The sequence below is a fragment of the Salvia splendens genome, chromosome 4 (assembly GCF_004379255.2).
Source record: "Salvia splendens isolate huo1 chromosome 4, SspV2, whole genome shotgun sequence".
In the NCBI taxonomy this organism is placed as follows: Eukaryota; Viridiplantae; Streptophyta; class Magnoliopsida; order Lamiales; family Lamiaceae; genus Salvia; species Salvia splendens.
Window position 1 is genome coordinate 583,095 of NC_056035.1, and position 9,962 is coordinate 593,056.

Sequence of the window (9,962 nt, forward strand, 5' to 3'; positions counted from 1 at the left end):
TTTTATTGTTGTTGTATGGTTAGTGGTGAGGTAAAATTACAAATTCAATGATCCAGCACCATCTAAAAGTCCCAGGACATAATCACATGTTTTGCCAATTTCATTTTTTTAATATTTATATTGTCACATTTCCTATTATTGTTCACAATATTCTCATTTAAGCTATTTTGTGATCATTTGGAATCTTGACGTGTGAGATTTTAATTTGATAAGTATATTAAAACTTTGAAAAAATCAGACAAATTTAGATAAGTTTTTGTCCTTAACTTAAAAGGACGTTGGATTTTAATTGGGACAGCCGTCCATCTTTTCCAATCAATTAATCACCTAAATTATACTAATATTTTAAACAAATTATTCGTATGTGTACAAACTCAACGCTTATGGGAAAGTAGAATCTTAAATTGAGCCACCATATTACAAATGCAATAATTAAAATGAGGTGAATCGGTTGTTTTCTAGTTCTTTCTCGAAAAGATTAGGAAATTTTACATCGTCTAAAGTCATAATAATTGATGTAATTGAATCTTTAATTAGTCACTTATCAAGAAATGTCAAACTGAGAATCTTCACGTGGTTTTGAATTTTAACATTTCTTATTAAGTTTGTCTTTTTAGAAAAATAATTTAATCGAGGAAAATAAGAGTATTCAATTGAATTTGAGCTCAAGAGTTTCTTGTTTACAAGCATAATATCTAAAAATAATTTCAATATTAAATGAAATTAAGGAAAAACTGATAAATATAAAATGGGATGGGGATTGAAAAATTCAAACCTACTATAGTGAAAGTTACTAGTACTTACTAGTGCATGTAACATAATAAGAATATGCCAAAATCTATCTATAATAACCATATGGTAATTTTTTATTAACCTGCAAATATTATTAAACATAAAGTTGGATTAAAAGAATCCAGCATTAGTTTCCTGTCAATTAATGACAGCTCTTGTCTATATTCTGCAGCAAATAATTCTCAGTTTGAATATAAAAACTTAACTAGCAAAAATAGAATTAATGTCAAAAGACATGACTGACCTCCATTAATTGTAAACAGTAAAACAATCGAAAATGTTTTTCTAGTAATTGTTTGATTTCCCCTTTCTATTGTCCTACTCGGGAAAATTATTTACAAACATTTTTTTATAATCAAGTTATTTAAAAAAATAGATACTAATATTAATAATCAAGTTTACTATCAACACAACTAAGGAGTACTCCATTGCAAAATACGAGTAATAGATAAAGGAACAAAATATTTCTTATTCCACCTTTCATATCATGTTTTTTCAATTGATCTTGTGACCATTTTTGTAAGCTGAAACACTTATCAAATTATTATTATTATTATTATTGGATGGAACTGACATCAGTTAGGCCATCCACAACGCTGTTCCTATACCGTTCCTTAAACCACTATTTGAGGGCCCCACTGTACTTTTTTACTCCATTCCTTAACTAAGGAACGGAACCTGCAACCCTCCGTTCCTTAACCGTTCCTTAACCCACTATTTGAGGGAAAGTAGAATCTTAAATTGAACCACCATATTACATATGCAATAATTAAAATGAGGTGAATCGGTTGTTTTCTAGTTCTTTCTCGAAAAGATTAGGAAATTTTACATCGTCTAAAGTCATAATAATTGATGTAATTGAATCTTTAATTAGTCACTTATCAAGAAATGTCAAACTGAGAATCTTCACGTGGTTTTGAATTTTAACATTTCTTATTAAGTTTGTCTTTTTAGAAAAATAATTTAATCGAGGAAAATAAGAGTATTCAATTGAATTTGAGTTCAAGAGTTTCTTGTTTACAAGCATAATATCTAAAAATACTTTCAATATTAAATGAAATTAAGGAAAAACTGATAAATATAAAATGGGATGGGGATTGAAAAATTCAAACCTACTATACTGAAAGTTACTAGTACTTACTAGTGCATGTAACATAATAAGAATATGCCAAAATCTATATATAATAACCATATGGTAATTTTTTATTAACCTGCAAATACTATTAAACATAAAGTTGGATTAAAAGAATCCAGCATTAGTTTCCTGTCGATTAATGACAGCTCTTGTCTATATTCTGCAGCAAATAATTCTCAGTTTGAATATAAAAACTTAACTAGCAAAAATAGAATTAATGTCAAAAGACATGACTGACCTCCATTAATTGTAAACAGTACAATCGAGAATGTTTTACTAGTAATTGTTTGATTTCCCCTTTCTATTGTCCTACTCAGGAAAATTATTTACAAACATTTTTTTATAATCAATTTATTTTAAAAAATAGATACTTATATTAATAATCAAGTTTACTATCAACACAACTAAGGAGTACTCCATTACAAAATACGAGTAATTGATAAAGGAACAAAATATTTCTTATTCCACCTTTCATATCATGTTTTTTCAATTGATCTTGTGACCATTTTTGTAAGCTGAAACACTTATCAAATTATTATTATTATTATTATTGGATGGAACTGACATCAGTTAGGCCATCCACAACGCTGTTCCTATACCGTTCCTATACCGTTCCTTAAACCACTATTTGAGGGCCCCACTGTACTTTTTTACTCCATTCCTTAACTAAGGAACAGAACCTGCAACCCTCCGTTCCTTAACCGTTCCTTAAATTACTATTCATTCTATTTCAATTTTTATTTTTATTTCCAACTAAATTAAATTAAATAAACACACTTTATTAAAAAACAAACATACTTTATTAAAAAACAAACATACTTTATTAAAAAACACACAATATTAAAAAAAATTACAACTTAAACTTAAAAAAATTAAAAAAAACACACAATTCAAATCCTAAAAAAATAAAAAACACACAATAAAAAACACACAATTAAACGTGGGAAAATAAAAAAACTACTCCGCCGGCGAATCATCCTCCGGAGGCGGTCGAGGTTTAGGGGGAGGGGGAAGACCAAGTAGTCCTGCCATATGCACAATTCCGTTCCACCAGGCCGTGTATTGGGCGTACGAGAAGCGGGAAGTGTCCGCCATTGTGGCGGTTATGTACGCCACCATAAGTGTGTTCGAGCCTCCTTGTGAGCCCGATCCCGAGGCCGACTGGCTTGATTCTCCTCGGCCCTTCCTCGCTCTAGCCGCTTTCGCCGCCTTCGTCCCTTGCGGACGACGGCGCCCACGGCTAGATCCCTCGTACTCGGCGGCCGTAACCCCAACCTCCTGCGTGCCACGATCACTGGGCGCATCGGTGTCACCAGACGAGTACTGGCCGCTCGTCGTGTGCTTCGTCCGCTTTGAGGTTGATCCCGAGCTGGAGCGGACACCACCGGCCCACCTTTCCTCGTCCTTGACGAGCTGCCAAATATCAACATATTTGAACTGTACACCGGTGTCCTGGTGGAAGGCGCGCATAGCCGCCCTCAGTATGTCGGCGCCCGAAGCTCCGCTTTGGTAGTGCGCCGCTTCGGTGGAGTAGATCCCGCAGAATTTTTTGACCTGTAAATCGACTCGGCCAAAGTGAGCACGAAGCATTGTATATTTGCGCTTCCGGGCCCCTTTCGGCTTAGTCTCGTGGTAGACATCACGGACCTTTTCCCAGAAGCACTTGGCGGCTTGTTGGTTGCCGACGATGGGATCATATGAGACGGTGAGCCAGGCGGTGTACACCGCCTTTGTTTCTTCGTTGGTGTAGGGATGCCGGCCCAGATCCTCCGGCTCCTCCTCCTCATCCTCCTCGGGTGCCTCAGACGCAGCCCTGTAGCTTCCACCGCCTCGGCCTCCTCCCTGAGTGGGTTCAACGGGGATATCCTCCCGAATCTGGGACAAACCCTGGGAAAGCCGAGAGCCGGAGCCTCGAGCGTAGGCATCCACATCGAAAGTGGGTGGTTGGTACCCACCCGGCGTCGCCGACCCCTGCGTGCCCGGCGCGATGACCCAGAACCACCAAGTGTGTTGTACATGGTCTCCCAATCGCCGAACGCGTTGAGATCCCACCCTCCGGCGCCGCCACCACCGTAATTGCCGTCGCCGGACATTTTTTGAAGAGATAGAATATGAAAATTGGAGAGAAATTGATGTTGATGTAGGAAGAATAGATGTGTAGTTGTGTATAAAATGAATGAATTAGGTGTATTTATAGAATAAGAAAATAAAAATAAAAATTAAAAAAATTAAGAAAAAGTTAAAAAAACGGTAATGTTACCGTTTAAAAAAAAAAAATTTTTTTAAAAATTCGATTTTTATAAAAAAAAAAATAATTATTGCGTCATTGCTGACGTGTCCCACTCGCGGGCCGGCGAGTGGGAAGCACGCACGCACGGGGATCGGCCACGTCGCCCAGGCGCGTGGCGGCTTGTTCCGTGCCGCGTTACGTGCCGTCGGCACCCGGCACGGAATGGGAACGGGACGGGAGCGGAATGCAGCGCCGCAACGCGTTCCGCGGCGAAACCGTTCCGGCGGAACGGCACGCGGAACGGTTTCGGCACGCGTTGCGGGTGCTCTTAGACTGGACGAATCTACATATCTGCAATAATCTACATGTACATAATCATGCACATGATCAACTTCTTTAGGCCATCCACAACGATGTTCCTATACCGTTCCTTAAACCACTATTTGAGGGCCCCACTGTACTTTTTTACTCCATTCCTTAACTAAGGAACAGAACCTGCAACCCTCCGTTCCTTAACTGTTCCTTAACCGTTCCTTAAATTACTATTCATTCAATTTCATTTTTTTTATTTCCAACTAAATTCAATTAAAAAAACACACTTTATTAAAAAACAAACACACTTTATTAAAAAAACACACAACATTAAAAAAAATTACAACTTAAACTTAAAAAAATAAAAAGCACACAATTAAAAGCACACAATTTCATTCTTCAAGTGATTGTTGCAATATTTGACGCATTTGTTCAAAAGGATCCATTAGTTTGATTAAATTTGGGAGAAGGAAAGCAGAGTTGATTTGAGATGAAAATTGGGGTGGAAATAGAGAGGAATAGATGTGTGTTTGTGATTGAAATAAGTATGAAATATGAGTATTTATAGAGTAAATAAATAAATAAAAAAAATACAAAACGGGTATAAAAAAACGGTCACATTACCGTTGCAATTTTTTTTATTATTAAATTCGAATTTTTTAAAAAAAAATTGAATTATTGCGTCACCGGGACGAAGCCCACTCGCGGGGCAGCGAGTGGGCTTCACGCGTCGAATGGGAGGCCGCCACGTCGCCTAAGCGCGTGGCGGAACGTTTCGTTCCGCGTTCCTCCGGAACGCAACGCGACACGGCATAGGAACGGCATGGGCACGAAATGGCGACGGAACGGAGCCTGCAACGCGTGCCGCCGCGGAACCGTTCCGCCGGAACGGCATAGGAACCGCAACGGCACAGCGTTGCGGGTGCCCTTAATCACTCTTGTAAGCACACATTTTATTTTAATTTAATTTAGCAAATGAGACTTCAAGCATTGTTAGCAAATGGAGTTGGTGTGAGACACTTTATTCATCTTTATTAATTTGGATACAACATTTGCTTTAATTTATATGTTCATTTCTTTATTTTGTTGCTAGATTGATCATTGGCATAGTTACATACCAATAAGAGAACTTAGTCACTCGGGTGGGGTAATTACATATTTCATACAAAATATTTTACCTTTGTTTCAATTTAGTACAAAAAGTATCAAGTTTACATATTTCATACAAAAAGTTACATTAGTGTTTTAAACTAATACATTCCGTTAAATATTTTAAACACCGTTAGTTAGTTTATAATTTGTCCAATTTATCATCATAATAAAAGAATAATTAGAGATTTAATATAATTAATCACTCGAAAAAAATAACAATCAATATACATTATTTTTATTGGATTCTTTATAGAACACAGTATAAAATAAGTCCATATTTCATCTTTACAAAATGACTAATTTGAGCTTCAAATAGTCAATATTTAATTTTTCAAAAAAAGATTCAATATCTTTTTAATTGTATTCTCCATTGTTACATGAGAAAATTTCGACAATAAAATGCAATTCGTAAATTTGATGGTGAAGAGTGGTGATTTTTTTTTTCTATGTGTTTTTCATTTTTGTGAGTAATAAAAATAACTGTGTTTGAAATAATTAATGGAAAGTTTTAATTTTAAACCTTTTGCACTAATTTGAAGCATTGATGAAACTTTTTGTATGTATGATGTAATTGGAAGTAACGGTGTTAGTAGAGATTCAACAGAATGTATTATTTTGTAACACTAAGTAAACTTTTTGTATGAAATATGTAAACTTAATATTTTTTGTATTAAATTGAAACAAAGGTAAAATATTTTGTATGAAATATGTAATTACCCCACTCGGGTGGTGAAACTAAAAAAAGAAATTACACACAATTAAGCTTTAATTAAGGAAATTATTTACGCTATCTCAAGGGCATATATGTCAAACAACTTCAAACTCGTAATTTCGCCTCCTCAAGGGGATAAAATCGTCAATTGAACACGCCACCATCTCGATGTCTCACCTGCCTGCCTCTTTACCCGAACCTCTCCGCGTGTATAAAAACAAGCCACACGCAACTCTCTCTCTCAATTTCATTTCCCCCCAAAAAGCCTACCTATTTTTCATTCGCAAAATCGAGGAATTCGCTCAACGAATCGAAGAGATACTGTAGTGTAGCCTGCAATGTGTGGTGGAGCTATAATCTCGGATTTCGTGGCGCCGGCGAGCCGGTCGTCGGCGCGACTGACGGCGGATTTGCTGTGGGGAAGCGCTGTCGCCGGCTTGGACAGGAAGCAGAATCGCGGCAGCTATCGCTCCAAGCATATGAGATCTGCGCCGATCGTCGATTTGGAGGACGACTTCGAGGCTGATTTCCAGGAATTCAAGGATCATTCCGACATTGAGGACAAGATTGGCGCGAAGAAGCCGTTCGCTTTCTCCGCTTCGAAGAGTTCTGGTTCAAAAGGTGAGGCGGATTTGTTGCTAGGTTTGTCAGCATGCAATTTCTGAAATGAATTTATCATAGCTTTTTGCTTTCTTATTTTCCTTTTTGCGTTTTTTATAAGTAAGTTGGTAAATGTTCAGTAGTTCGCGGCACTTGTCTTAGAGAAGAGCTAAAAGATATCAAGTACTATTTGTTCTGTTATTGGACTCTAATTATATGTTTTTTTGTTTAGTCGTTGTTATAATTATATGGATCTAATATGTGCATCTTGTAATTAAGTGTGATCCTATGCATCTAATGTTGGTTCCTGTAACTAAGAAGATAGAAATATAGTATGAAGTTTTCTTTCAATAGCCCAGATATACTGATGGTCTCTCTTCATTGTGTTCCTTGTTTGATGTTTATGGTCTCTTGTTGCTTTTTATGAAGGTGTGGCACACACAGACACCGTTGAATCTGACGATGAGGAAGGAAATTGTTCAAAAAGAAAGAAGAAGAATCAGTATAGAGGGATTAGACAACGTCCTTGGGGAAAATGGGCAGCTGAGATCCGTGATCCAAGGAAAGGGGTTCGTGTGTGGCTTGGTACTTTTAGCACTGCGGAGGAAGCTGCTAGAGCTTACGATACTGAGGCTCGGAGGATCAGGGGCAAGAAAGCTAAGGTGAATTTCCCTGAAGATGCTCCTCCTGCTGCTTCAAGAAGTACTGTTAAGGCAAACTCGTGTCAAGAGGTTCTTCAGGAAAGCCTGGTGGCAGTTCAGCTCAACGAGAATGAAAGTCTGAATTTCATGAACATGCTAAATGATGACTACTACAATTCATTTGGCGTCGTTGAAGAGAAACCGCAAATGAAGCAGTTCTGCTATGCTGGTACCTACCATACAGCTGATGGGAACAATCTAAAACCACTTACTCCTACTGATGGATCAAATGTTTGCTTCAGCTCTGATCAGGAAAGCAATTCTCTTCTTGATTGCTCAGACTTTCCTCTCGGCGAAAACTGCGTAAAAACCTCAGAAATATCATCTATGCTGTCAACGGTGCTTGAGGGTGAACAAGCTGACTTTACTGAGGATGCTGGCCCAGCAAAGAAAACCAAGACCATTCATGAAAATCTCACACCCAGTGATGGGAACACCGTCTCTGATGATCTATCAGCATTTGATTCCCAGATGAAGCTCTTTCAGATGCCATATCTCGAGAGCAATTGGCAAGCCTCACTCGAAGCCTTCCTTAATGGAGACACAGCTCAAGATGGAGCAAGCGCGATGGATCTTTGGTCTTTTGATGATGTCCCAGCTATACTAGGGAGTATCTAATGCTGCAGCTTGGCTTAAAAGCTGCCTTTCTGTAAATAAGGCTACATGTTAGTGCTTTTGCCCCCTTTCAAAGTTATATTTGCTTTAAATATGTAATAGAAATTTGATGAATCCATTATTACTTTGTTGTTGATATCTTTCTCTTGCTTTTCTGCAGGTGTGTTGTTTGCTAGCAATCAAGAATGGCAAAATTCAAAGCATGCCAAATGCCGTTTGATGGTGCTTTACTAGAAGTCTGCTTAAATCGTAATGTGCATTACATAGGTAAAAACTAGATGAAATTTGTGTTTGAAAAATTGAAAAATCGATGATGATGATGATGATAGGATGCCTGTACGGATCATTTATTCCGCATTTAAACTTATACTATGTTATATACCCTATCTGCGTGTTTGTTTCCAGCACCATTTGTTTGTTCATTGCATCAATCATCTCCAGAATGAGGTGGTAGTTATATCTGGAGTTGGGAGGGCAGCTTGCATCTTTCTTTATAGCTAGATTCGTACAGTATCTTATATTAGAATGTTGTAAATATGCTAAATTTTAATTAAAATGTTTGTGTGGCTGATTTATGCGGATGAGGTTTGGCTTAGTAAACATGTACTTAGTAGGAGTATATATTAATAGCAATTTGTGAAACATATTTGCTGAATTGTTTGTGAATTCATACTTTTTGGCAACTTGTGAAGCAAAGGATAATGTTAGGTGAAAATTGAAAGGTGTGTTGGGAAAAAGGTTGAAAGATTTTTGGGTGTTTTCCTGTTGCTAGTCAAAAAGATAGTTGGTGGCGAAACAAGTAAAGAAACATTTCCGCATATCTTGTTTTGGTGGTAGAGTTAATTAATGCTCGAGTTATACATGGAATGGTGTCCTTAGGGCATCCACAATGGCACTTCCTATGGCGCGCCACGTCTTAAGGCGCGCCCTATATGTTTTACTATTGTTTTGTTAATTAATTTAAATGTTTTCAAATATATAATGCAAACTAATTTATAAACACAACGAGTAACAAAAAACCGGTGAAGATTGCATTAATTACACAAAAGTTACATGATTCAAGTTGGCTAATCTACGCAATTCCCAACTTCCGGCGCAACTCATCGATCAACCCTCGGAGATATTCGGCTTCAGCGGGGTCCGTACACTTCTTGAGGGCCTTGTGCGTCTGCAACAACGTCTTCGCCATCGAGGCTATTGCCAACGACTCATACTCGGCGACCGTCGGGCTCGGGGTCGGGATCGGCGATGACGCGGCGGCGGTCGAGGATGATGTCGCCGCCTCCTTTCCCTTGGCCTTCGCAGCCTTGACGCATATGGGACACATGGAGGACATCGGTGTGCCGGATCTCTCAATGTCCTCGTACGTCCAGTTGAGGTCCACCGGACGAGTTCCGCTTTCACTGCTCGTGTAACCACCAGCTTCAGTGGTTTTCGTCCTCTTTGTCGCACCGGTATGCAGAATCCCGCCTTGGAACTTCTGCTTGTCCCTCAAGAGCGCCCAGATGGCCTCATGCTTGAAGTCGCCGTACAGGGACTGGTACGACAACAGCGCTTTAGCGCGCACGTCGCTCAAGCTCTCGCCGCTCCCCTGCTCCCTCGAGCACTTCTCGTACTCCGTCGCGAACAGGTTGACTTGCTTCTTCACCTGATCCCAGTGCTTGCGGAGCTGCTCCCGTTGGCGCTTGTACGCGCTCGGCGATGCGCTCCCAG

At 38.7% G+C, this 9,962-nt stretch overlaps 1 protein-coding gene across 1 annotated transcript; it reads left to right on the plus strand.

The window, feature by feature from the left end:
• Positions 1–6,551: 6,551 nt before the first annotated feature.
• On the plus strand, positions 6,552–8,653 carry LOC121801198 (ethylene-responsive transcription factor RAP2-12-like). Its single transcript, XM_042200651.1, has 3 exons — positions 6,552–6,954; positions 7,363–8,299; positions 8,410–8,653. The coding sequence occupies exons 1-2, from the start codon at positions 6,672–6,674 to the stop codon at positions 8,250–8,252; spliced, it is 1,173 nt and encodes a 390-aa protein (XP_042056585.1). The 5' UTR covers positions 6,552–6,671; the 3' UTR covers positions 8,253–8,299; positions 8,410–8,653.
• Positions 8,654–9,962: the final 1,309 nt, after the last annotated feature.

What these genes read in the sequence shown, in the direction of transcription:
- LOC121801198 (XM_042200651.1), top strand. Translation starts at nt 6,672, where the DNA reads ATGTGTGGTGGAGCTATAATCTCGGATTTCGTGGCGCCGGCGAGCCGG. An exon ending in GAAGAGTTCTGGTTCAAAAG is followed by an intron (nt 6,955 to 7,362) that starts GTGAGGCGGATT and finishes CTTTTTATGAAG; the next exon opens with GTGTGGCACACACAGACACC.